The 27,968-nt window shown below is 41.6% G+C and overlaps 1 protein-coding gene across 1 annotated transcript; it reads left to right on the forward strand.

Annotated features, from left to right (window-relative positions):
• Positions 1-1,013: 1,013 nt before the first annotated feature.
• vps37d (VPS37D subunit of ESCRT-I) lies at positions 1,014-27,269 on the forward strand. The gene is made up of 4 exons (XM_036579843.1): positions 1,014-1,311; positions 10,969-11,140; positions 19,819-19,901; positions 24,739-27,269. Exons 1-4 carry the CDS (start codon positions 1,189-1,191, stop codon positions 25,243-25,245), a joined length of 885 nt encoding a protein of 294 aa, XP_036435736.1. The 5' UTR covers positions 1,014-1,188; the 3' UTR covers positions 25,246-27,269.
• Positions 27,270-27,968: the final 699 nt, after the last annotated feature.

A 27,968-nucleotide genomic window follows, 5' to 3' on the forward strand; every position in this document is an offset into this window, starting at 1 on the left:
AGAAAATATGTCATTTTGAGATACTAAGTCGATATTTTATAAAATAAATCAAAATATTGACTATTAAAAAAATATTTTGAGAAGGTATTTCGATAAGTCAATCTTTTTGAAAAATTAAGTCATTATTTTGACATAGTAAACCAATATTTTGAGAGGATAAGTCATTATTTGGAGATACTAAGTCAGTATTTTGAGAAATGTAGCCAATTTTCTTAAAAATATTCCAAGATATTACGTATGCTTCGAGAAAATAAGGCACTTTTTCAAAATGCCAGGTCAATATTTTGACAGACAGCTGCCAGAAACTACAGAGCCCTGCTGGTGATATCCCGTATAAATAAAACTAATGCGTGGCCACAACTTAGTAAGGTGTGGGAGTGAGATAATTCAGTCGTGGCCATGACTTAGTAAGGCGTGGGAATGAGATAATTAAGCCTTGACCACAGCATAATAAGGCATGATCTCGTTCTCACGCCTTACTAAGTCATGGTCATGATTTAATTATCTCGCTCCCACACGTTAATATAACGTGGCCATGCATTATTGTTATTTATATGAGATTTCACCAGCAGGGTACAGAGCTATGCTGGTGACATCCCATATAAACAAAAATAACACGTGATCATGCCGTGGGAATGAGATCCTAGCCTGTGGCCACGACTTAGTAAGCCGTGGAAACGAGATCATACCTTGGTCAAGGCTTAATTATCTCATTTCCACACATTACGATCTCGTTCCCATACCTTACTAAGTCATAGCCGCTACTTAATTATCTCATTCTCACACCTTAATAAGTCGTGGCCACGCGTTATTTTTATTTATACAGGATGTCACCAGTAGGGCTCCGTAGCAGGGCTGAAACAGAGGAGTAAAAAAAAACGTTTTTTCCCCTCTAAATGGCGGGAATGGCTCCAACACTACTGTACTCCAAGATACAAGTTGTCTGTAGCGGCACTGTAGCTCCCACTTGCGGCCACTGTAGGTACTGCACGCAGCTGCAAACGTGCCTTAGCGTTCTCGCATTGTCTCTCAAACAGCGGTGCGCCTCCACAGCAGCGAGACCTCCTCTTGCAGCTCCTCCGGCTCTCCTCTTCAGCTCGCTCACATTCAGTGCCTCGCACGACGACCGACATGGCACTGTGCTGGCCGGCAAACGGAGTTGTTTGAAGCGTTTCCACGGGGACTACCATGTCCCAACAACGGGCGGCGAACTCTTGCCCAGACGGGTACAGGGTCCTCAACACCAGCGAACTACGGGAGCTTCTTCAGGATGAAGAAAAAATGGATCAGATCGTGAGACTCAACGAGAAGGTATTTCCTCCTTGGAATTCGCCTGCAGGAGTGTTGTTAGGGATCTTCTTTTTTGCCTCTTTTTTTCTTTTTACCATTTCATTTGAGTGGTCAGATGTCAGATGTAGTTTTCCTCGCCTTTTCAGTAGAATAAGTGTGTTGTGGTTCTTCTACAGTGGAGCCTCATGTTGTGTGTTATGTGTTACATGCGTCCATACTGTGGAGTGGAGCGCCGCATAGCTTAGCTCGCCACTGGCCTCCAGTATCCCTCACAGCCACAAATGCCGTGACCTTACACGTTTGAAAGCCTTTTCCCTCCTCAGGACATTTTATCTCAGTAGCCAGTGGCGCCTTTCGTTGTAAGCAGCCCATCTGAACACAGCAGCCTCGTCCTTATCAGTTTGATCTCATGTTCTCTGGGGAGCCGGGGGACAGGATATTGCTGAGTGGGGTCTCTGTTTCTGTTTTGACCACACGTTAATAATAAAGACGAGGCTGAAGTTGGCGTCTGATCCGCCAGCTTCTCGTTTCGAATTTTCCGTTCCACCTTAAATGGTGCAGCGCCTGAATGTAACTGCTGCACCAATTAAGGTGGAACGGTAAATTCGAAACTTCAGCCTCGTTGAGTGAAGTGTAGCTGAGGCTGCAGAAGAGGTTAATGCACTTGTGGGTGTTTGTCTTGCTGAAAGTCTTGACCACACCAAAAGCTTTAACTGTAGTTGCCTTCTGAGCACGAAGGACTTCGTGAATGAATCAAGGGAGCGTTATGAGTAGAAATGTGGTTCACATGGAAAACTCTGCTTAGTCATTTGGAGCAGAGGAGTTGGGTTCTCAGACTCAGAGGCAGTGCCAACGTCTGCCATTCATTTTTCAGCTCAGAGAAAACTGTTTCATGTTTACAGTCCAGTCCAGTCTTTCCAGTCCTTTTCAAATTGTGGCCTAAAAATATTAAGTTGTCTTCTTTTAAACGTTTATTAACATTTAAAGTTTTTCTTTGTCATTCAGTCCAAAATACATTTTGTTTATTCATTATTATTTGTTTCTTTCCTTTTTTTTAAACTCATTGGCTTGTTAAAGTGTCCATATCCTTCTTTTAATTGTATTTGTTTCCCTAAGGTCCACGTCTGTTTTGGTTTATGTACCAAAACCAGTGTTTCTACATGCCCATTTCCCAACCTTTCTTCATCCTTCATCCAGGCTTTTTTTGTTACTGTGCCTTTAAAGCTGAAATATGCAAACAAGCTTGGTTCTGACTGGCTGCTCTGTATTGTGCAGACCAGGCTGAAACACCTCTTATAACTTCAGCATGAATGTGCAGGCCTAAACAGCTGTAGGCTGAATAGACAGATATATGTAAATTAATTGGATTTTGTGACGTCACATGAGCAGTAGATTCAAAATGAGCTGTTTTTACAGCTTAGTTTCCCTATATGGACTATGGTTTTCCATGATATGGGCCCTTTAAGTTGCTGTTTGCAGACAGTGGATAATCTGCGTCAGGTGGTGAATAGCAAATTTGCATATTCAGAATAGACAAAACATATATGTCCAAAAGTGGACAGCATGCAGGGAGATTAGTAGTTTCCTGTGTATAATCTGCAAGGGTGTTGCCTTCCCCCCATCCTTTCCCTCCCTATGCTGCTAAAGTTTATCATACATACCCAGCCATGGCTGAGCCCGGTCACGTGAGGGGGTCATTAGTGTTGTGTGGTGGATAAGAGAGTATTACTCTTTACAGCTTTTGCCATTCACTAGGATGTGTTCAACAGGTCTGGCACTTTGGACTGAGGCAGTGTTTGTGTGGAAAACTTTTTTTCTTCTTCTACGTTTAGAAGTGGAGATGCATGAGATCTCATCCAAACTATTTTCCCTTTCCTAACTGTATCACCATTTATCATATGAAGTTGGATGATGGATGAGAGAAGGGTGCCGGTGAAGAGAGGCTGGCGTCTTTCTCTCATCCATCATTTAGCTTCACAAGTGGAGAGTGCTGAGACACTAACATCTCATCCAACTTCATAAGTGGACAGCGCCAAAAGCACCATAGATGCTCTGGCTGCACTATAACACCATCAATCATCTGACTGTATTACAACATCACAGATGATCCAACTGTACTAAAGTACCATCAATGTCTAAGAATCTCAGTGCAATAAAACACCATAAACGATCGATTTATAGTAAAACACCATAGATAAACACTGTGTATGATTTGACTGTACTAAAATGTCACAGATGATCTGGCTGGACGTAAATCTCCACAGATGATTTGACTGGACGTAAATCACCACAGATGATTTGACTGGACGTAAATCACCACAGATGATTTGACTGGACTAAAACACCATAGATGTTCTGACTGGACTAAAACACCACAGATGATTTGACTGGACGTAAATCACCACAGATGATTTGACTAGACTTAAATCACCACAGATGATCTGACTGGACTAAAACACCATAGATGTTCTGACTGGACTGAAACACCACAGATGATTTGACTGGACTAAAACACCACAGATGATTTGACTAGACTTAAATCACCACAGATGATTTGACTGGACTAAAACACCAAAGATGAGTTGACTGAACTAGTACACCATAGGTTATCTGAGTGTACTTAAACACCGTAGATTATCTGACTGCACATACTCACTGCACCACATACTCACCACTTATCACCAAAATCTCCACTAGGGATTTCCCATAAAGAAGCACTGATAACTTGTCCTAGCATGCTGGAATGTATGTTGTAGTGCAGGGATTCATGGTTTTGGTTTTGCTGTTAAATGCTTCAACGTATCTTCTACGTTTAGCTGTGGGGGGGGGAAGAGGAAGGAGCCAGGCTCTTTTCTGAGCAGTAGGTCTGAGGCAAAGGAGCAGCACGGTCTACTTCATAAATGGACACAGATGATCTGACGGCATGAAAACACCAAAGATAATCTGACTGCATTTAACTGCTAACTCCACATTCTCACCATTTATCTGATCCCTCCTCTTGACATTTCCCATAAAGAAAGATGGGTAATTTATCCCAGCATGCTAGAACATACAATATGGCATAGGGATTCACTACACCAGACTGGGTACTGCTGGTTTTCCACTCCACTTTTGCTTAGATGTCAGATTTGTTAACATAAGACTGAGTCAATTGTTCATTGAACCCCAAATTGTTCATATAGTTACCTGTAATTGTGGAAAAGCAGTTCCAGTTTTCAAGTCAAGGGTTATATATTAGTACCTCTGGACAGACAGATTTTTTTTTTTTTTCTGATTGGTCAGTTTTCATTTTTTTTTAGCTTGATCTTGTTTTTCATGAATACAAGTGTATCACACCAAACAAGGTATGGAATATACATTTTAGACCCATGCAGTGCTTAAAAAACAGACATAATACGCCTAAACACAGACATAATATGCCTCAAAACATCATTATCCAACCAGCGCAAAGTACATCAACTTCATTATCTAGCACCCAAGTGGATGACTTCAAAGTGTGTCTCTTCAGACTGTTTGGTCTGTGAAGTATGCTGCAATACCCAAATAGCGTGGCTTGTTAGGTTTTCTGTTTTGGATGTTTGAAGCATGTTCTCTTGGCTGTTGCAGCAGGTCTACTGAGTACAGAATTTTATAGCAAGTCGCTGTGCCCTGTCTATCATTTCCAATGAAAAAAGATGGACTAGGTTTTTCCCCCCCAATCTGCAGCTGTAAACATTGCTGTATTTGTTTTACGGGCTGTATATCATCTCAAACCACACGGTCCACAGGGGCCCTGCATCCACAAGACGCGTAAACAGAGATTGAGGCATCTGCAAGAGGAAATGGACAGTCTGTGTCGATTCCTGTTTAGGGAAAACGGGAGGCGTTCTAAATGTGCTGGGCTGGAATTCGCTCTCTTGTCTGAATCAGAAAGAGAAGAGGGGGAAAAAAGAGAGAGAGGGAGAAAACGGATGCAGCGGTGAGTCTAAGCCCACGGTCTCTTCTGTCAGCAAGCCAAATACTCGAGATTCCAAAGGCTCTGGCGCTGTGACTGCCTTTGTAAGCACTCAGAGGCAAGGGATGGAGAGGGTAGACCTGGTTGATGAAACGGAAGCAAAAGTTAATGAAATAAAATATTTTTTTCAGTATCAATAATGCGAATGAAGTATTTTCCTCATTTATTCCTCAATCAGCTGAAGTATTTCTGCTCAAATACTGAAGCCCTTGCGTTCCTCTATCCTGTATTATCTGAAAAGGTTTGAATTTTTGAACAACTTCTGTTTCAGTACACTAAGTGGCGACACAAACTAGGCGCAGCAAGAGAAATAAGAGGAAAGAAGGAAAGCTGGGAGTAAACTTCGACTGCAAACAAAAATTCAAAGAAAAGTGTCTTTTTTTCTTTTTTGTCTTTTGAATGAAATTAGACCATAGTTGGAGTTTGTATGGTGTGTGCCACTTTATCCATGACTGCGACTGGTCTATATGTCACATGGTTGCCTACATCACTGTATGAAGCAGGGGCCGTATTATATAAACGCCTTGTCTTTTTGTCTTAACTTAAGATCTGACCAGTCAAGATAAGATTTTTCACAAATTCATATTACAGAAGCAAATCTTATCTTTAAGACAACCCCAGAGCGTCTTAACCTCTGTTTCAACTCGTCTGTTTCTATTGTTCTGTGCAGTGTCAGGCAGCACAGTTCACTATAATTAGCATAATGACGTTACATTTATCTACACTGAAAACTGTGGTTTGACCTGTGAGGTTTTTTTAACAGCATTTTAAGAGCTCAGACACTCTTATTACCTTCGGGTGTTAATGTTGATGAAAACTTGTCAGATAAAAAATATTGCAGTGATGGTGGTGAATAATGAGACAGAGCTGAACATGTGTCTGTTTATTAGGAGGAACAACGTTGGCGCACTCGGCCAAAGCATTTGAGAAATGAACTGGAGAGCGGCAGCGCTTCGATAAACAGCACGAAGCGCTCTCACAATATTCCTAGCTTTCAGTTTATCATGCTTTACTTTTATTTGACCTTTCTGTACAACAGTAACGGTGTCTAACATTAGCTGTCTGGCTAACTAACTTGATTACGTGTTTACGTTTCAGCTGTAAGATAGGATTCCTAAATCAAGTTAGAACAGAATTTAGGAAATTTTGTCTAGTTAGGATGTTTCTGTAATACTGTTTTCCTGTCTGGAGTTGGATAAGATTGTGATCTTAAGAATTGTTGTTCTATAATGGCTTCTGTCCTAAATTCAGTCCTAATTAAATTTGTCATGGAAACTAAGCAGATAAGATAAGATATCAGGTCTCTAGTGGACCTGTGAAAGACACACCCAGAGTTCTTTTCAAGTACACTTATACTGGCTGCTGAAGTCTAGCCTTTCAGTTGCAACAGCACAAAGTTATGAGCCTGACAGTTAGTAGTCTTCTCTAACAAGAATATATGTCTGAAGACAACTGTTAAACTTTGGTTTCTGGATTGCAGAGAAGTCTGCTGCTAACAAGAGTTACACTCCCTCTAAAACCTGCCCCCCAAATTCCTCTCGTCTGTGCTCTTTTAACGTCCGGAATACAAGAACACGAGCAAAACATACTAGCTAGCAAATGCTGTCGTTAGCTACGGGAATTGTTTTTCCCTTATAACAAGTATTATTCATTTTTACCACGCACAATGTGAGGAAAATATCTCAGGATTGTAGCCAAAAAGGTCACCACAGCCACTGCAGTTCACTTTTCTTAAATTAGATGTAACATTTTTCTTTCATTTCTGTTGTTTTTTTCAGGGTTCATGATACTGTTTAGACTCACAGCTGAGCATTAGGAAATGCATATCATTATCATCTGTAATTATCAGCTTTGAATGATATGGAAAAATCTATTGCGATACGATTTTTGGCTGTATTGCCCAGCCCTAAGAGGGGGCCTGGACTGTTATCAGCTGTATTTAACTACAGACACGTGCTGCAGAGTCAGCGGACAGGCTATTAAAGGCTCAGGAAAAGTGGCTGTGCATGTGAGAGACAGAGAGTGGGAAAGAGAGCGGAGGGAGAATTTTTCAGTTTCTTAGACACCACTCACAGGGTTTTATGCTTAAGGATGTGGTCTAGGCCGTATGTGAAATTTTCCTGTTAATGTGTGTGTGGTGTAGTGCAAGCCACATCCTTTGCCAAAGCATGAACGCTTCAGGTGTAGGTGTGAGGGGGTGGTCCAAAAATCCCCCTTTGGTTATGATTTATTCTGTCAACAGTTGCATAAAAGATTAAAAAGAAAAGATCTTCCCCATAACATAGCTGTTAGAGTACATCGTGGAATCATTATTTTGAATTTTTAATTCTCATTTAATATTGATCCAGCATTCTGGAACATGTCAAGTAAATATGCCACATCCGGAGGAGTAAGAAGAAAAACAACAGAAGAATCTACATCTAAAGCAAAAGAGCCTTTGAACAATAGCCTAATTAAAACCTTATTCTGAATGTTGCACTGCAAACAGGATCAATTAGCATGCACTTTAAGAAGAAGAATTTGAAGGTTTTCAGTGTCCTTTGTTGTAGTTTTTATAATTTACGCCAAAAAATGCACATATTACATTTGCAGTAACCGGTACGCTATACATTGCTATTATTGTGAGCTTAAATATATTCATGAAAAAGCAATTTTCATTACCTTAACTAGGTAACATGAACGACGTTGCTGAGCAGTCAAAATGAACACATGCAGACTCACTGAGGTGGCGTAATTCAGGAGCGATTAAGAGAGATCAGATTTGCAGCCCAGATGATGGCAGCCCAGCTCGAACGGAAGGCACCGTTTTTCCCTTCAAGATTATGAGTGAAAATCAGTGGAAAACAGTTGAGGTCACAACTCATTCATTACCCAATCCATTTGTCATTGGTACGCCATGAAAAGGATCTGTAGACGTTTAGATGATCCATCAGTATGTGAAGTCTCTCTTTGCTCGCACACCCACTTAGCGGTTTACAACATATTATCGCTGAGCGGTTAGAGAATCGGGATGAGATTCCATGGGAACAGTGCTGGCTTTTATCTTGGCTGTGAAACTGGAAATAGTGGAGCCGCTCAGAATGGATATGCACTGTGGCCTGATTTGTCCCATGCTGATGTCAAAAATTGAGAATCAAAGGGTTTTAAAACATGCTTTGTTTCTACGGTTCCAGCCATAACAAAACATGATAATTTTGTCTAAGGTGATTACGTTTTTCAAAGATGAGCAAGCACAGTGTGGTGCTCTTGTGTGTTATGTCTTAATTTTGTCTTAGTAAAGCTTGTTCCACATGCTGTGACAATTTTCCTTAAGCTTCAAGCCATGAATTCAGAAACGGAGCGTCTAATTTGCAATCACTTGACGTTTTAGGACAGTAAGAAGTGCCACATTAATCTGCCTGTGGGTTTGACAAATATGCCCATCCTTCCTAGGTATTTATTGCGTTAATTAGAAATTGATTACTAGCCTTGAAGTGTTCGGCTGGTTCAGCAAGTTCATATCGTAAAAGGAAAAAAAAACACTGTCCTCATATTCTCCATTTCAGAAGTGAGACACACGTCAAGAAAATCTTGACCTTTCGCACACATGTTCACACAGAGCTTGTGGTGTCAAAAGCAGAATACTAATAACAAGATAATTAGCTGCCACAATGTTATTGTGCCGCCTCCACAATGAGGCAGGGAATTTACAAAAGCGGGATGTGGCCCTGAGGTGTTAAAAAGTTTGAAGCTAGAAGTTGTCTTTACAAAAAAGGAACCTTACATAACCCCAAAGAGAGCTGTCGTGAATAAAACAACCTTTTCTTATCAGTCATGCTCTTTTAAGTCATCCTAAGCAGCTCAAATATGACAGGTTTTTTCCAGAAATCGGTGGCTTAACCAGGAGTGTACTGGCTTTCTCGCTTTTCCTCTGAGCAGATACCGAAATGGATACATCTCCAGTGGGAATAGCAGCTGCTGCGTTCAGAGTCACACGGAATAACAAGAAAGGCAAAAATTCTCATTTTCATTGATCAAACAAAACATTAATCCTCTTATATGCTCGGCTGAGTTTTGAAACACATGAAACTGGCAGTTAAGACCACCTCCTAAATTCATCTTAATATTTCTGGTATAAACGAGTGTGGGGGGAAAAAGCGGAGGATTCCAAAGCGACCCATACCCTGTACTCTGCCTTGAACAATTACGGTTAAAGTGTAGGGACTGTGGTTTCTCAGGATGTCTGAGCTTTTTGCGAATGCTTTCCATTAGAACCATTGGTTTGGACTTGTCTCTGCTGTTCCCTGAATGGCTAGAGTTAGTGGTCTTGGGTAGTGTCGCGGAGGACAGACAGACCAAATGATGTCCTGCCTTTATGAGCTGGAACTGTTGACCAGGCTATCGAGTACAGGATTATTCCGTCATGTGACAGACATTTATAATTGGGTCTAGGCTACAGAAACACGTGGCAGACTGAAGCAGTTGGTTCATTAAACGCTGTCTCCACCACAGCCTCAGGCCTTGGCCCTCCTTGTGCAGGCAAACACAGCATATCAAATAAAGTATTCCCATTGTCTTGCATATGGAAGTCATTAAGTTGCATCCACAGCAAAACACTGGAATATCAGCATTGAGAGCCATTGAGAATCTTGACAGATGTATCTAGTATGCTCAGTGTATTTATTGATGATTCCAGGCAGCTGTTCTCCTTGCTTGAGGTATGCACTGTACAAGGAACATCAAGTTCCATGAGTTCAACTCCTAGCGGAAAAAATCAAAACCCTAAAATGTAAGCTAAGCAGAATCCCACTCGACTCAAGTCAGTGCCAAGTTTTAGCTGCAGGCAGCTATATGGTTCCATGCCAGACCCTCTAAAGTATTCACCCTAGCCCAATGAAACACGAGCAGTGCTGTAGCCTTGACCTGGAATTCAAGCCCACTGCCCATCAAGGTGGATAGAAACTCTGGTCTGAAAAGACCTCAGCTTTGTATAGGCTCATGGGTGGTCTACAGTCACGTGAACCCTCATTGGCCCTTAAGTTTTCAACCAGCTTTTCATGACCAATTTGCGTTTGTACTGGCAGGGTTGCATTTGTCCTACTGATTCTCCTCAACACTTTCTCATACACATGAATAAAACCCAAGCTCTGTGCCTCCGGCAGCATTTCCTGCGCTGCTGTATTCAGGCCTTGAGTGTTGTCTCGTGTGAGGAACTGTGTTAATGCGCTTTTTACAGGTTTGTTGGCCCCTAATGGATAAGAAGGCTCAGAGAAGAACATGCTCACTTGGCATGCACACTGTGTAGAACTGGATCAGTGATTTGAAACAAAAACCTAACAAGCCGATCCTCTAGGTAAAAAGGATAGACATTACTGTTGACTAGTTGTATTGTTAACATATTCACGTGGGCCCCACGACTCTGGATGGACCCCCTTTTGCGCTTGAGCTTGATTAAGCATTTGTGCGTGAGGCATGTGATTGGTCATTCATGTTCAGTGGATCCAAACTCTGATTTCCTCTCTTTGTGCCCAGGCATTGAATGTGACCGGTCTCTGGTGTCCACTCTGATTAGCTTTTTTGTTTCCACCCTTAGAATTTGATTAGTCTTAGTCCCAGGCCTTTAAATTTGTTACAGTCTTTCCAATATTAACATCTGTCCGGTTGTTGTTCCCTGCCTCGGCGTTTGATTGGATGTTTGTGCTCAGTTTCAGGAGCTGCAGGTGGACAGGGAGACCTTACTAGCAACCAATCGAAGTCTTGCAGAAGAGAGCCTTGCACGCCGCCCCCGCCTCCAGAATGGCAAGCGCCAATTGGCTTCTAAGTACGATGAGCTTGCGAAGTTGACTGCTGCCTGCAGGGAAAAGCAAAGCCGGCTAGGTAAGTACAACGTTGCCTTCTACATCTTGAACAGGCTGGTGCTGGTAATGACGAATAGATCATCAAGATTAGGCCAGGGCTCTGGTTTCAGAAGATGGTTAAAGATTACTTCCCCCAGATACTACTATGGTTGCACAGTGAAGGAAAGCTAGTTCATGTTGGGTTGATCCAAATTTTGATTTCCTTTGACTGTGATTGGTCCTTATTATTTGATAATTGGTTTGCTTTGTGCTCACTGGTTCTTAGAAGCTTTCTTTCATAACTGGCAACATTAGCGTTTTTGGGTGCATACCTGTAGTGCTTCTGGTGTCTTTAGAAGTAGAATAACGAATAATAGAAATGCGGCTCACTGGAACGAGGCTAGTCCCAGAAACACTATAGCCCGCCCCCTCCCCCCATTCATTCCTACATGCCCAGGACACGCTCTGAGGGAAAACAAAGTGAATGGGCAATGAGCGGTGCAATGCACTGTTACTCACAGGCTGTATTCACTTCAAGGTTTCAAAAGTATGAGGTCCACCAAAATCCATCAGAAAGGAAAATCTTTTGTGAAAGATGTGATAAGTACACCTTTTAAGACTTAACAGGTTATGGTCAATGCATCACCAATCACATTTTTTAATTGTTTGTTTCATGGGCTGTTTTATTTTTGATTTTGGACCAAAACCTGGTTTAAAAATAGCATCTAGGTACTCTCGGCCTGTGCATTTGCCTTTGATATTTCATCATTGCCAGGCAACTCTGTTCCATAATAACACGCCCTGACATCCGGCGCGCCTCATTTGTGCAGCGCATGCCGTTTACGTGGTGACCTCTTCCTGGACTGGTGATCCAGCTTTGCAAAAGAGCCAATGGCAGTGGCTCAAGACTGGAGCAGGTCCACTACTCATTCCTTCTCTCCAAGGTGGAACCGTCTGATTGGGCCCCAAAGGTTGAGCCGAGGCCATGAGGTCCCCACCTGGCTTTCCCACCCACCTTTTCAACACCAGCCAGGAATAACTGCTGTGACCCGGAGCAGGGCTACTTGAGGTGCTTAAGTTTCACTCCCCTAACTGAACCTCATGGTATTAAAGGAGCAGTTTTCATTTGTTTTCATTTTTTTTGTGCTCCGTCCGTGTAGCCAGGATAAAAGAAATATTATTGTATTCCTCCTCATTCTTCCTCTCTTGGCTAAAAACTCAGCTTGACTCGTTTCTCACGCCCCATCGTTTTTCATCGGGCTGCGAGGATCTCTTGCTTATTATCAGCTAATATAAATTTAAGCTTGAGGGCCGTGGAGATGTTTTATTAAGTAAACGGCAGTAGAGACGATGGGATTTACATGTAAATTGCGAACGAGGTGACCTCGATTGCAAAGAACAAGGCCAAGTAAAATGAAGCAGAACCCACAGGATCAGCGGGCACGTTCAAACCGCATGGACCTGCGACTCCAGGTCCGATCGGGGCGGCTGCCCTGCTCGCCTGCCCTGGTGCTTGCTTGCCCTGGTGTTTGCTGAAAAACAAAAGGCTGTAATTAGAACGGCCCTGCTGGGACCTCAGAGGAAGATCTGTCTCCCTCTCGCCCACTCTCCCTCCCATCTTACCTCTGTTTGTTGTGTTCATGCTCTCCGCTTACTGTGGCCTACATGAATGATTTAAATGTATGGTGGGGGTAATGTAAAGGCCTTTGGGTGCACACCCCTCCTCCAACAGCCTTAATTCACATGAAGGACATTGGAGTCCAGGGGTGTTGCCTGAGCAGCAACCCACTGCAATACTTTGGGGAATAAATCAGATTTACACAACCTTACCCCAAATGCAGATCAGCCAAAATATGTTTGGTGTATGAAGTTTAGTTTTGTACCAAAGCTAATGGGATTTCTGAGACAGTGTAACATACTGTTATCTAGGGCTGCAGTGAATATTGAGTACAATTTGATGAATTGAATATTTGAAATATTTACTGTAACTAGTTGATCAAATAAAGGATACTTTTTCACTTGTATGAAACAATGGCGTTGCATTTTTATCAAGCAGTATCCTTTCACGCAAAAACAACAGTCTGTAGCTGGTAGATTAAGTCACTTTGGCCTTAGTAGGGATTTAATTCATATCTGATTTTAGAGCTCTTATTTGAGGCGACAATATTGGGAGTTTAATTGCCCAATGAAGCCCAAATGAGCTTTATACTGCTCTGGATTGTGTGAAAACTGGCAAACTACTCCGAGCCATAGGAAACTTATTCAGATCGCTCTAGATAAAATGTCTAACAATGACTTTAGTGCATGCTTCCATCAAACATGGTGTTTGAAAACCTTTATCACCTAGAAATATAATCACTATATATATATATATATATATATATATATATATATATATATATATATATATATATATATATATATATATATATATATATATATATAGCTACTCACTGACAAGAGATAACCAATGAACCATGCTGGTTAAAAAACACATAACTGGCATCAATGTTAGAACAGCACTGGCAGCCTATCCAGAGTTGCCAGATTGGAGTCCCCCAGATTAAATTAATCTTTTATCACTTAGGTTTTTACAAATATTTGTCAGTAATCATTTCAATTGGGTTTCATTAAAAAAATAACTGAAAGAAAATAAATTAGTATAACATGCAGAATTACAAATAATCAAATAAAAAAACAAGAAAAAAAATCTGCTTTTAGTTTTACATTCATCGTTAAAGTGTGATGTTGTCTGAGTATTTTTTATTTTTTTTTATTTCTCAGAATACTCAGAAATTCAGGGCAATATTCAGTAAATTATTCAAAAACAAAATTGTTTGATTGTTGTGAAATTCAGGCTTCAGGATGGCTGCTAGTACTGTTGTCAGGCAATGTGCTTTTGTCCAGTATGTCATTTACCACATGAGCAAAACACCTCTAGCTCTCTCCCTTAAACACACCCATTCCATTTCAGTCAGCCAGCTAGCATTCCAGCTCTGAGACCAGCATGGCCGATATGAATTATTTGTTGACTTTGTCCCAGGCCCCTCCCCTCCATTGTGTGGGCTCAACTGGTGATGCAGATCCATTTGAAAGAGCTTTTGTCTGGGCCACCACCTCCAGCATCGTTCATAGAAAAAGGGCCAAATATTCGCACAATTGTTAAAAGGCTTGACCCCCAGGCCCACGCCTCGCCCCATGGCTCTGTCTGCATCTACAAACTGATATAAGAAAGAAGGGCGTTCCTGAGGGGAAATGCCAGCAGGAAATTGAAGTGTTGTAGAGGAGGAGTTGGTCATGGGTGTGAGGGAGTTCTTTGGGGTTCCACAGAACAAAACATCAGCAGGAGGATGTCTGCTAGCCCGCTTACATGGTCTGCCAGTGCTGTGCGGTGCCCCATGTCGGAAGTCTCCACAGCATTGCAAGGAGCTTAGCCCACGTGGCCGTGAACACTTTTCCTACAACAAAGTCTGCCTCTGTTCTCCTCTCTCCCACTCGCAGCAGAAGCAGCAGCTGGCCAGTGACGGAAGGAGGGTGGAATGTTCACCTTCCTGTCACCATGTTGCACATGCGGACCCCTGTTCCCCAGCTGCAGCCTGGGGCAGGATGGGTGGGAGAGAGAGATCCTTCCTCCAACCCTAAACATCTGATTCTCATTCTGCCAAGGCTGAAGGAAAATCATGCGAGAAAGAGAGAAACAGGGTGAAAAATGACTGCCTGTACAAAATGAGGCTCAAGATTTAAGGGAAAATCCTTGTCTTGCAGCGCAGAGCTGTTGCATAATCAGGTTCAGACGCCGGCGATGTCGAGAGGGAGTAAGAGCTATGAATGCTTGCAGTAGAGGTTCAGCACAGTTTGGGGTTGTCTGGGGAGTCTTAACCTTTTAAGTCAGCTCTCTTAAGTGTTTTGTAGAGTTTTCCATGTCTTGTCACTTTGGTAATGTCATGCAGTTCCACTCTTTTGCTGCTAATGCTTATGCCAAGCGCACTGAAGAACTTCCGCCAAAGCGTTTTTAACGCTGTTGTTCTTTCGCTGCTGTGCCACATGTTTCCAATAGCACATTCTTGGCCTGCATTTTTCTTTGGAGTGTGACACGGCTCTGGTATGTCTTAGATTATCACTTCTCTTGCTTCCAAAGCATAAAGCAGTGCTCGTGGTTTGACAGGGCAGATTGTTTGGAGCAGAAGCGTCCAATCCTGTTCCATGACAATCTTGTGATTATCTACTAAACCTGGTAACTTACTGCTAAGTTGAATCACGTCAATATAAGCAGAATGTGCTTGACTCTCCAGGACCAGAGCTAGACACCCCTGGTTTAGGGCCTGACCTGCTGCTCTTATGCAAAAGCAAACCTACGGTTGACCTCTCAGGCTCACACCCTTCTGCCGTTTCACCTCATGGGTCAACCTCTCCACCCATCCCCGTTTTTCAAAAAGTAAGACAGGCTTACATTCCCATCTGGAGCCATTATAGTGAAGAACCCCTGGTGGGGGAGGGGCTGCAAGCAATGGTCAAGTGTGAAAAGGGCACCTCCATCTGAAAGTGCCACTAAATCAAATGGTTAAATGGCGCACTCTGGAGACTGAAGGGAGGCTGGGTTCTTCTCAAGAGACTGTTACAGTTCTCACTGGTGGGAGACTTTGTAATTAACAGGATGTGAATCACTCCCAGAGTCCCCCAACCCCCTCTTGCCTCTCAGTGTTTGGAATGGGATGGGTGGTTATCAAAGTCGGATTAAAGCTATTGAGCTACCCCACACTCTGGCTTAGCCTCGCAGTAGGAGAATGGGGGCCTCTTGCAGCCTTTTGAAATCCATCCCCTGAGAATCCGACCAAATCTGGCAAACCAGCGGCAAAAGCCCCCAGAATAATATACTTGATACATTATTTCAACATTGCCAGGGTCAGACCAGTTCACCAGGGTTTAAGCATGTTGAACTTGAAAGACAATGAAAATGAACATGGCTTATTGAATGTCCGCTAACCAGCTCTAGCAGACCGATTTCCACATGATGGACGTCGTTCTAAATCAAAAAATGCATTTACAGTACTTTTATTAGAGACACTGCGGTTTCTTAAGGTATGTAATGATGAAGAAAGGGAATTGAAAGCCATTGGTTAATGCAATTTTATATGGCATACGTTTAAGAAAATTTGATGCCAAGCACAGTTGATAATATGACAGCTAATAAATGCGTCAGATTGATTTTTCAAAAGATTCTAAGCTGCTGCGCTGGCATAGGCAGTAGCCACATCCCCTACGGCAGCCCCTCTAGGCATCTCTTTCTTTCTATCCTCTGCGTTTAGACTTTAGTATCTCTTATTGTGCTTTGGGATCTGAGGAAGCGCGTCCAAAATTGGCCTCCAAACAGCCTCCTCAACGGAGTGCCTGTGCTCATTCCCCGCCGTTCAGCCTGCATCCGTAATGCTTTCATGAGGTTGAGCCGAAGAATTTACCCAGCCGTAGCGCTGCAGATGTCAGCTCAATGCTTTTGTCAGGAAGGCGGCGAATGTGAGAGCATGAGCAGATGACACCTTCTAGGGAGCTTTGTGCCTGACACCAATCAAACTCCTTTTAGTGTCATTGGGTTTTAGGGTTTTTTTTTTAATTTTTTGCTTCTGAGAGCAAATCAGTCGGTGGTATTTATCTGCAAAGACCACAAGAGAACACCCACCGCTCTGGTGTTTTGACAGGATGTGTATGTGTGTGTGTGTGTGTGCGTGCACATGTGTGCAAAAAGAAAAGAGAATACAGATTTTTCCTGTGTGTATCTGCTTATATTTAGAGTCTGTCTTTTGCCAAAATCAAACAGTCATTGTGGAATGTGTAAACTATTTAGATTGACCAGTCTTGAGCCACTCATCATAGACCTACTTTGTCGCTCTTCAGCTAATCAAACTATGAGCAGTGGCTTGTAAACCGAGTTGACCTGAACTAGAAACTCGCCGCAGTCAGTGCAGCCATTCATAACAAACCTCATTTGAGAGCAAAACTGAACATATAACTGTAAGTACAGTATTATAGCACTGGAGGAAAATAAATTATAAATCCCAGAGGAAAGAAGCTGTTTCAAGGAAGATAACTAATACATGTGAATAAGAGTGGGACGGACATTTCACAGTGGTTTTACCCCCCTTTCTCAGCCTTCTATTGCCAGTTTTGTTTGCACCCTATAGGAACCATTTATTTGCTACAAATAGGGCTGGGAACCTGTAATTTGGTCTGTCAGAAGCCTCTCGCCCCTCCAGTATTTCCATCACTCCCCAAATAATCTCATTAGTTCCACAGCATTTTGGCAGTCTTGCTGCAAGCATGAGTTCTTGCCTTTTCGATACTTATTGATGGCTCGTAATTAAGTAATTGGGTAATTGACAAGTGGTTATGTCTGAGGCAGTTTGCCAGTGGCCATTGCACGTGTGGTCTTTGTGTGTTATAGGGATGGGCTTTTTGTAATCAAATTGCGATATTCGAATTTGAAAGGCATTATTTGGGAAATGTTTGAAAAATCCTATCCCCGCAGCAAGTTCCACAAAGGACTCTTAAGGCTACATGGCAGATGAGTCAGATGAACAATAAAAAAATAAATAAATAAAATAAAAATTTCAGCATCTATTTCTGTACTATGTTAAACCCAGATCATAAACCTGTAGTAGGTAACATGGCATGAAATGTACACAGAGAAGGGTAACCAAGGTGATAACAAATGCTAATCACCTGTTCAATCAGCTAATGTTATTAGGCTAGTCACATCGTAACTTATTTCACCTCATACCTTTCCGCTCAAACACTGCAAGTTTGCGTAGAGTTGATGAGTTAGGTAAGATAAAATGTGATAAATTCACTAAATGATGGGATGTTTTATTCCATTATATCAATAGGAGTAGAGTGTAGAATGAGCTTGAACTTGATGTTTATTGGTGCTTTTCTGTGATGCTTCCTGTGTGCTATAGCTGCGCTTTGTACTATATTGTGTGCGGTGTGTGCAGTAACTTTAACATGTTTGCAGTAGTCTTTTTATTTTTCCTTCTTAAGACAGGCTCTACACTGCCCTCTGCATCTCATGGTTCAGCAATGTAATTCTGTTTTAATCAGCTGCCTGTTATTAAGTGAAATCATAATTTTAGATGAATAATCCTTAGAAATTTTAAAGAAATTAATAACTGTCCTAACACTTTAGTGTAGTAGTTACTGATGAATGATGTCAGTAAGGCCAGTAATGTGTCATTTTTTTTTATCAGTATCTATTAAGAAATACATCAAGGCTGTATTGTCTCAGTAAAATAAAGTAAAAAAGTCAAGGTGATTAAAATCTTCACTGTATGAAGTGTGCATAAACGCCGACCTCAGCAAAGGACCTTTTGTTGCTGCAAAACGGATTGTGGCACAGTCGATATGATCAGTCACCGTTATAAATGAGAGCTTTAGAAGCTGAATATTTGTATTGATCTTTGAGACTCAGTGGACTGGGGGAAAATCACTTTATCCAGTCTCCCTCTTCTGTTTTGGCCTTGTGTGATGAGGTGAGGACATCCAGATGTCATGTTTACTTGAAAGCGTTGCTACAGCATCTTCTGTGGACCTCACGTCTTTTGGTTCACACTGGCCTCTGGGTTGTATCGCTGGCTATAACACACCCACCCCCACCAACCCATGAGGAGTGTCCTGGACACAGGCAGCGTAGGAGCCCTAGGGGCCACTGGGCGAGTGCTTCTCAGAATGTAGGTCGCCCGCATCTGCTCCCCAAGTGTTTGTTTGGCTTTGCCTGTCACCTTCTATTCCAGCATCTGGGCTAGCATTCATACTCTCTTCTTAGCCACATGCTTCAGAGGGCAGCGATTCGTAAAGTACATGCATATGATGAAGTGGCAGGCGTAGCTCTGAAGTGGTCCATTGATTATTCATAGAAGGGTGAAAGGCAGGGCATGTACAGGCAGTGTTAAGCTGAGGCTTGCTGTGGTGCTTGTTTATCAGCTACCTGCCAAAAAAGCTCTGTTGGAACACTGGCATTTCTCCACTGTCGTGACAAGGCAAATTAGTCGCCTGGGGCATCCTGCGGACAAACTCTACTTTCCGCTGATAAACCGGGCCTTTGACTGCCACGTGTAGCCGTAGGCCAGCCCTTGATACCCGTCCGCCATCTTTAATGAACTGGCTCATAACGAGCGAGAAGCTTCGAATTCATGGAGCCTGAATGGGTGACTTGGTGCCGACCTCCCCTTCGCTCTCGATGGCCACTAGCACAGCTCCTCTTCATCCAGGCACAACCCCCAAACCCCCTGAGGACTCGGACACATATGCACATTAGCTTAATGATTCGTTGCCGTGGTAACCCCAGAACAACAGCCTTGGAGGGACCAGGCCCCTTGTGCTCCCATCAGCAGAGACAAGCTAACAGAAAGTGATTGCTTCCTCCGTTCTCCCCCAGGGGTACTCATGACACTGCAAACAGAGCTGGGGTGCAGCTGTGGACTCGGTAAAGACTAGCAAGTTGGTGCTAAGCTTCCCCCTCAGCTCATGACTGTTTTGTGGTGCTCTTTTGTTTCAGCTGTACACTTCACACCCACTCTCTTAATCCATCTCACATTTCTTCCACAGCCACCAAGTTCAACACGTTACGGACTTTTATTGCTCCAGATATCTCAGCGGCACCTATAGATGCAAATCTTGTGGTAGTCGCTGAGCTGAAACAAAATCTTAAATATTCCTTTTCTGTTTCAGAGGCCTACATGAGGAAGCACAGTCCACAGACGGCTCAGAATCTACTTCAAGAGGAGGTAGCACATGCTGAGGAGCAGTCTGAGGTAAATCCGACTTGGCCTTTCTTTGCTAATGTTCTCGTCTTTCTCCCATAACACTGACTAATGCTTCTCTGGTCAGAGCTTGCTGGCCCTGGAAAAAAAAATGAGCACCCACCAGACCTCCACTTAAAGAAAAAAAAACACCTCAGACACATTGTTCACAGGCAATAGTACCAGAATCACTCCTTTTAGTGTTCTAACTCGCATCGCCTGGAGGAACAATCATGCGCTGGTAAATGCAGTGGAGTGGAATTGAACTTGAAAAGGCTTGAATAGAAAAAGCACTTGCGCTGAGAGTCTACACTTTCCAGGACTACCAAAGCAAAACATGCTCTGACAATGGTGGGAAATACATCGAACTCCTGAATTCCGAGATGTGATCATTTCATTGTTAGGCCAGGTATTAAAATGAGTGGTCAGTGTCAAAATGGAACAGAAATCATTATCTTTTATTGTGGTTTCCACCAACAACATGCCCACATAACTGATTAAGAACGCTCCATTCTCCATGACCTGTCATGCCAATGAGCCGCGAGTCAGTCATTCTATACGCAGCAATAGCATACACAGAAAATATTCCATCTCCACGCATGGAATCCCCCCAGGTCAGAACATACAAAGGAGGGCAACGTTAGCATTTGAGACACAGTTGCTGTAAAGCTGATGTTATTATGTTGACCATAATTCAGTAATGGACTAGATAAAAAGCACACAATGGGTATAGCATGACTTGATAATATTACATTTGCTGAGCAGCCTGAAAACCAGTGTTGCTCCTGCTAGTGTAACATAACTGAATTTGACGCTGACCTTATCATTTTGAATCAAGTTAACAGACCTTTATCCATTAGCTCATGCTTCCTCTTGCTTCATCAGCTATGATCTGAAGCAGTGGAGACATACAGTATTGGTCAAAAGTTTGGACATACCTAATTGAATGTATGTTCTCATGATCGTAAGGGGCCCATATTCTACATTTCTCTTGTATTCTGGGGTCCAATTATGAGTGTGTGTATAGTTTATGTACCAAAAAGAGTCATGATTTATTTTTACATTCCCACCCCCTCTTTATCCCCTAGAGTTAAACAGGCTGTTTTTCTTACTGTGTTAAATTTGATTTGGCTGCTGTTAGCTGATAAATGTGACCATTTTTGTGACACCACAAAAATAATGAATTCCGTAGAAGCTGTTTTTGCAGTTTGGTTCCATACATGGACTTTACAGAGGTAGAAGTGAATGGTACATTTTGAAACTCCCACACTGTTTATAAACTACATCAAACTTATTTTAGAAAAAGCAGGGAATTGTTGGATTTCCATGATATGGGAACTTTTAAAGACGTAATGAAAAGGCTTCTGCTTAAATGCCTGAGATTTGTTTCTGCTAACTAAACTGACTCAACATGTTGCTGAAAAAAGATTTTAAAAGATTTATGTCTTGAACTCACTTCTGCTTCTAACTTGGTAAACAAAACTCCAGTCAGACCCATCTGTTGCCTAATCTAACACAATATTACAGCACATTTATCTCTGAAAAAACCTCAGTAATTGTGCATCAAATGCTAGCTAGCATTGCCCTCCTGTATGTACAGTACAACCTAAGCACGTTGTTCAAAACCATTTATCTCAGCAGTAGATATGTTTGTATGTGTTAAAACAGCACCTATCATTCGAATGGATGCATGTTAACATAAATACAATACAAAGTAATAAGAATTTCTTATTTTGAAAAAAGTAGTTGATATATTGTGAGCTTGTTTGCAGAACAAAATTTGGTTCTAGATTTCTTTGACGTCTCCAGCCACATGGATTTAGTAAATTCCATCAGCAGCCCACTTGATTTAACATAATGAAGCGTTGATTAGTCAAACGTTAGTCAAATGTTTTTTTTCATTTATTCTAATATATTAGTTATTTTTTGAGCAAATAAATGCTTACTGCCCAAATAAATGCTCTACGGTATTTTGACGCAGGGAGTTCCTAGTGTGTGGAGATGTAATATTCCATATGTAATACAGATGTCACCTCCTTTCTCCAGCTCCTCAGCTCCACTCTTGTGACCTCATCTAACCGATAAGGTCCAAACACGATTGATCGAAGGCTCACACCTACAGGTCATAAATTAGAGTTGTGCCTTTCACCCCATACGACTTGATCGATAGCACTGTGACTTTGAGTCGTTAGGCCGCTTTGGTCTGATTGATGGACGAGCCCAGTGGATAGCCACACTGTGCCTAGTGCAGCTCTCGGTCAGGTATGAACGAATAACATCACCATAGTTTCAAACATCTATGTGACTCGTCTGTTTATTTCTAGCATTAAAGCCATCGGTTTCCCATAGATACTGCACATCCCATTATTGCCACTCTGTCAGACATGCCTAGATACAACCATGCCTTTATGTTGTACAGCTACATGAAACTTGACAGTGTATATATTTAAATTTTTTAAAGCATGAATAAAATAACATGCATATACAATGCTATTTTTAGAACCTTTTTCTCATTTCTGTGTCTCAACAACCTACACACATAAGACATAAGACCCATAAATGAATTACAGTATAGCTTCTGCTATATTAGAAACACATTAGTGACTGCTTGATGTGACATGGTTAAAGACTGGCCTCTATTAATTTTGTTCACAATGACCAGGCCCCTTTAAATCTCAGCTGGGCCTCTCATACAGATAGTTACACAACTGTACACCAGTGACTCACATCCGATTTCTTAACAACATACCTTAAGATCAACTACACGGATAACCCTAACATCTGTTTATCTCCCTCTTATTCATAATGCATCTCATCCATGGTAATTGTTTTCAGATGGATCCTTCACAACCTGATACAGTCATTACTTCAGATTGTATTAAATAGGTTGTCTAATGTAAACGTTTAGGGTAGCGTACATGCTAGTAGGTGAGGTGGCGGCATGCCTTGAATTTGAGCATCAACTTGTTTGAGATATAACAGTAGTAAGTTAAGCAAATTACAGTGTCATTTTTTTATTAATTGTAAATAACTTTCCCATTCATTTCTTTGCACTGGGGCCCTTAAGATCTTAGTTACACCACTGCTACACAAGGTCAATATAGCGATAATTAACAAACAGTATATTGTGTAGCCCTGCTTGTATTCAACACAAATCTATGACAGTGTAAAATTGCCTAATGACAATAATTAAATACAGTGTATTTCGTTATATTTTGGCAGTAGATAGATTGTGATGATAAACATAGCTAAGAAGTGCATCATACAAATATAATTTATGGGCAAGATGATACTATTATGTATCACTAGCCTATAACATAAAAAATAACCCATAGAATTAAAACCCAAAACAAAATATATTCAAATTGTATTTTTGAAATTTTGTTTTGATTTTATGAGTAGTTTTTCAGAATGCTTGAAGTAAATTTTTTATTATGCTACAAAAGTATGGCCTAATAAATTTTTGAGATGGGGAAAGTGAAGTCACTGGTCGCTAGCGATCAGAGGTGTGTATTTAAGGGTTAATGCTATAGGCAGTTCCTACACTGAGCTGTAAATTTATAATGATGTTATGAAATAGTAATAAGGTAAAAGGAACAACTGATTTTCATTAAACATGATTCAACTGAAGGAGTCTCTTTATGTGGGCAGGTGGTGAAAGCTAAAAATCTATGGGTTGCTAGGGGCAGTGCCTCGGTAGGGGTGTAGGGGCTATATTGTTTTTCCAGGGGGGAAATCTGGGGGAATGGGCTAGTGCAGACAAGACCGTCATCAATAATTCAGTTGCCCCATCCTGAGGTAGATGGGGTCCTACCACCTGCTCACTAGACTGGGAACACATTAAGATCATGTTAAATTTATACATATGCCATGCTCACTCAACTGTCTTATTTGTACAGACATGGTGGTGTATTCAGTCCAGGTCTTGGACAGAAACAATGACAAAATGACAAAACAATGTATTGACCACATGCGGAATGTGAATTATACAAGGACATTTGGGGGATCATCTTTATTCCGTAGGCTTTTTTAAACATTTTCTTTAGTTAGCGATATTCTTGCTAGCTATTTCTAGTTTAAATAGCAATTATTACATAAAAAATGTGTTAATTCTTTACTATTAGTGGCAGAAACAGAGGGGACAAAAATGTCTTAACTACCAATAAGACGGTGTGTCTGGTAAAGCTAAATTTTTTGCAATAGCTTGCAACCTATTGGCCAGCTAGCTAGGTAAGTAGACTAGCTTAGCAGATTGACAGCTATATGTATTAAAGTCACACTGTACACCAGTAACCTAAACCATAAGTGAACTGGCGTGGCAAATGAATTCATATGGCATTTCACACACAAATAGTTCTTAAAAAAAGCTTTTCCTAGTTTATGTCTCATTTTCTCTTCACAATGAGTGAATATATAATGATGAAGTTAAGCCTCCGAGAGTGTCAGCAGTCAAGACTCGTGTATGGGCCGCTGCAGAAGTTCCCCAAATTCCCCTCAGTCTTTCTGACACAGCTGAGGAAAAAATCTTTTTTTGCATGCAATTCTTAAGAACCTCCTTCAAGTTCTGTCTGTACTAAAGTCTTAATTAGGGAGATCAGCTCTCCCAACACCCCCCCCCTTAATTCATTCCCTGGCCAGAATTGTTTCTTGTGGCTGTTTCTGTTTACATGAAATCCCCAACTTCTAAATGGAATTACGTGGTTGTTGTGTTGGTGCTCAAAATAGCTGAAACCCGGTCTGGAACACGATGAGTCAGACGTTCAGGGTATTTGAATGCAAAATGCTTGCGAATCCTGTTTGACTTCCTGCTCCCTGATACCTGTTTTGTTTGTCGCTTGGGTTTCCACAGGAGCTTCTGGAGAGGTTCATGGAGGGCCACGTCCCACTGGAGGGCTTTCTGGACTCCTTCCAGAGCTTCAGGAAGACGTACCATGTCCGCCGTGCGCAGGCCGAGAAGATCCAAGAGCTCAACCGGCCTGAAAGGAAGCAGAGGAAGCGCTTGGAGGAAGAGGAGGAGGCGCGGAGGAAGAAGGAAGAGGTACCAAAGGAGCCCCGCCCCAATGGAATCACTGCCCATGGCCCGCCTCGTGTTTTTCAACTCCGATACGGCCTCACGCCAGCCATCCTCGTGCCGCTCTCCACGTCCTCAGCCACGGCTTCTGCCGCAAGTTTGTCTCCTCTGGACTCATGCCCAAACCAGCCCCAGGCTTCGGGGCCCAGTGCCCCCCACTCCTGCCCCGGGCAGCCTGTAGGCCTCAGAGTGATAGGACAGTTGCCAGGCTGGCCAGCCAGACCAGTCCGGTTACAGCAGCTGTACAGGCCCAGTCCACACCCGCATGAACCTCCATATCGATAACGTCCAAACACTGTGCTTTCAACACGAGGAACACAAACCCACGGCCATCAACGAAGTTCTTGGCCTCTTGAAGCTTTGGGTCAATGTAAAAAATTTAAATGATCATGAACGCCAATTTCATACGTCTAAAAGGGATAAGATTGGGAAGCCATAAAATGTTTCGTCTTCGTCGTGAACAAGCCTGTTGATTACACCAGAAAGGTTTTGCACAAAGCAGGATTTCTACATTAGCCAGATAAGTTACACTGGTCAGCCACTTTATTAGAAACACATACCTTGTAGCTCCACCTTGCTTGTGTACAGTTAGAGCCTGTAGCTCATCTTTTGTTGCACAATTTGTGTTAGCCATCCTCTAGCTTTCATCAGTGGTCAGTTTCTCATGACAGAGCTACTCTTGGGTGGATATTTTTGTGGTGGACTGCTATCAACATACTTGCTACCATGTCAGTGTTACTGCAGTGTTGAGAGTAATACAAATAACACAAATAATATCTGCTCAACAGGAGGCCAGTAGTCAGAAACTGGCCAAGATTGAATGGGGTGGAGGGTGTCTGACAAGCTACAGTCTGTAATTGTAAACCTATAGAGTAGGTGGAAATCATAACGGTAGGGGTTTCTAGTAAAGAGCGTAAGCCAAAAGTCAAGCCTGTCCAATAGGAAAGGTCAGAGCATTCCTGTCCTCACTTTGGGCTAAAGTTATCCAGCTAAACTGAAAAAATCTGCTTTATATAAAACCCACAAGGATATCTATGTCATTGTTGCTTGTTTTGTTGTCCCTTTGTGGGGATAATGCAGAGTTTATGCTGCTGCTTTTGTGAGGGAAGGGATGAATTGTTAAGACACTGCTTTCTGACTGGAAGGACTTTTTTGTTTGTTTGTTTGTTTGTTTGTTTTTGTTTTTTTTGTTTGTTTTTTTTGCCATTGATAATTTGAGAAATGCCAGGCTCGTGATATGCATTCTTGTAATGGTGACGATGATCAATAAAGTCCAATTATGATGTTTATTATTAATAAATATTGCAGCCGTTCTGAAGTTCATTTCTACCTCCCTGAGAACTCATTAGATTTGCTGGCCAAATGTCCTGTGGTGGGAACTGTAAACATTGTAAGCATTGTAAGGAGCGGAACTAATGTTGAATCGAAGAACTAAGTAGTGCTTGCACCATCTCTCAATGTCTCTTTCTCAGTCTTTCTCAGTCTTTACTTTGAAAAGTGCATTCTTACAGATGGTCCAACATTCTATTATTTATTCAGCATGATATGCTAGCACTGAGAGTGTTTGTCCAGGCTTTGCGTAAGACTTTGTTTTCCAAGGGTTTTTTTTTTTCCTTTTACCGTCTCATATAGCAGTCTGTTTGTGCTGTTGGCATTGGATACTGCTGTCAAAGAGGTGCGGGTTTGTTCCACAGTTACAGACAGTTTTATTGGCCCAAGTTGATTACGCCTTTCCAAATAAATTGGAACTAGCCTCAAAAGCGAAAGCAAGTGAGTTCCAGCAATAACGACACTGGAAGTCATATCAAAGAAAGCAGGGACTGCTTATTTATGGAAATCCTGCTTAAAATGGAGCGCCTCGTGCCGACTTCAAATGCCGCTTATTTGCCGTGACTAATGAGAGTGGTTTTATTTCCAGGCGCGGAATGTTTTTCTTGCTTTATGCGGACGAAGATGATCTTATATTAATATCTGCATGACTTTCGCTTTGCGGAAGGATGTAGGATAGCAGATTAGATCGAGATTTGTGATGAGAGATGTGAGGGTGTTGTGGTCTTTTGTGGTCTGTTTGCTTATGAAGGGAAATTAAAAGCAAAAACAGAAAGTATGTAGGGCTTTGCCTAGCTTTTCTTATTTTTTAAGTAATATAGATAGTATATCTTTTATATGATAGACAGCAAAGATGATATGGCAATAAGGCAAAAATATAACATCATGATACTTGAAAGCATTTTCACAGTACACAATATTTTGTTTTTTGGAATGGACAAAATGCACCAGAAAAACAGAAATGCCACAAAGTCTCTGAAAAAAAAGGAAAAATCAAACAATTGGTAAAAAATAAATTAAGATAATGGTGGAATGTGTCTTAGTATGCAGTTTATTCAGTCACTGAACACTGATTGATTGTTGTTTACAGACTTTCAACAATTCAACAGTCGCTTTTTAATGATAGATGCGGTTGTTCAGGGTCAGAAATAACACCACCTATGATATATACAGAGAAGCATATCATGACATAATTTACCACAATAATGATAATATACAATCATATTGCCCATCACTAGTGCCTGCTGAATCACTTTACTGAAATGTGTCACTTTAGAGACTTAAACATATATAGCAGGGATGGGAACCCTGTTTGGTGATCTTCCTGGTCAAGCACACCTGGTTAAATTCTAAGGATGTTAAAAAAGGTTGATTCTTAGATGAACCACAGTTCTCTCTATTCTAAATTGATTAGCAAAACATTGGATTTTTATATAGGCTGCAAAATAAAATCACAGCCAGAAACATTATAAAGTTAGATACAATGGCAGCCCGGCATGGAGGAGAAATCATAATTTGTTTGCAATCATAATTTGGTGACAAATTTCATGAATATGAAGTAAAAGGCCCAAAACCAAAGTAATCATAACCTTCATAAGAACACTGCTTTGTTCAACCAGCTCAGGAGATGCTAATAAGCTTTACCGAATGAATAACTGTAACACTTCAGTATATAAAGT

The sequence above is a fragment of the Colossoma macropomum genome, unplaced genomic scaffold, assembly GCF_904425465.1.
Source record: "Colossoma macropomum unplaced genomic scaffold, Colossoma_macropomum, whole genome shotgun sequence".
Classification (NCBI taxonomy): Eukaryota; Metazoa; Chordata; class Actinopteri; order Characiformes; family Serrasalmidae; genus Colossoma; species Colossoma macropomum.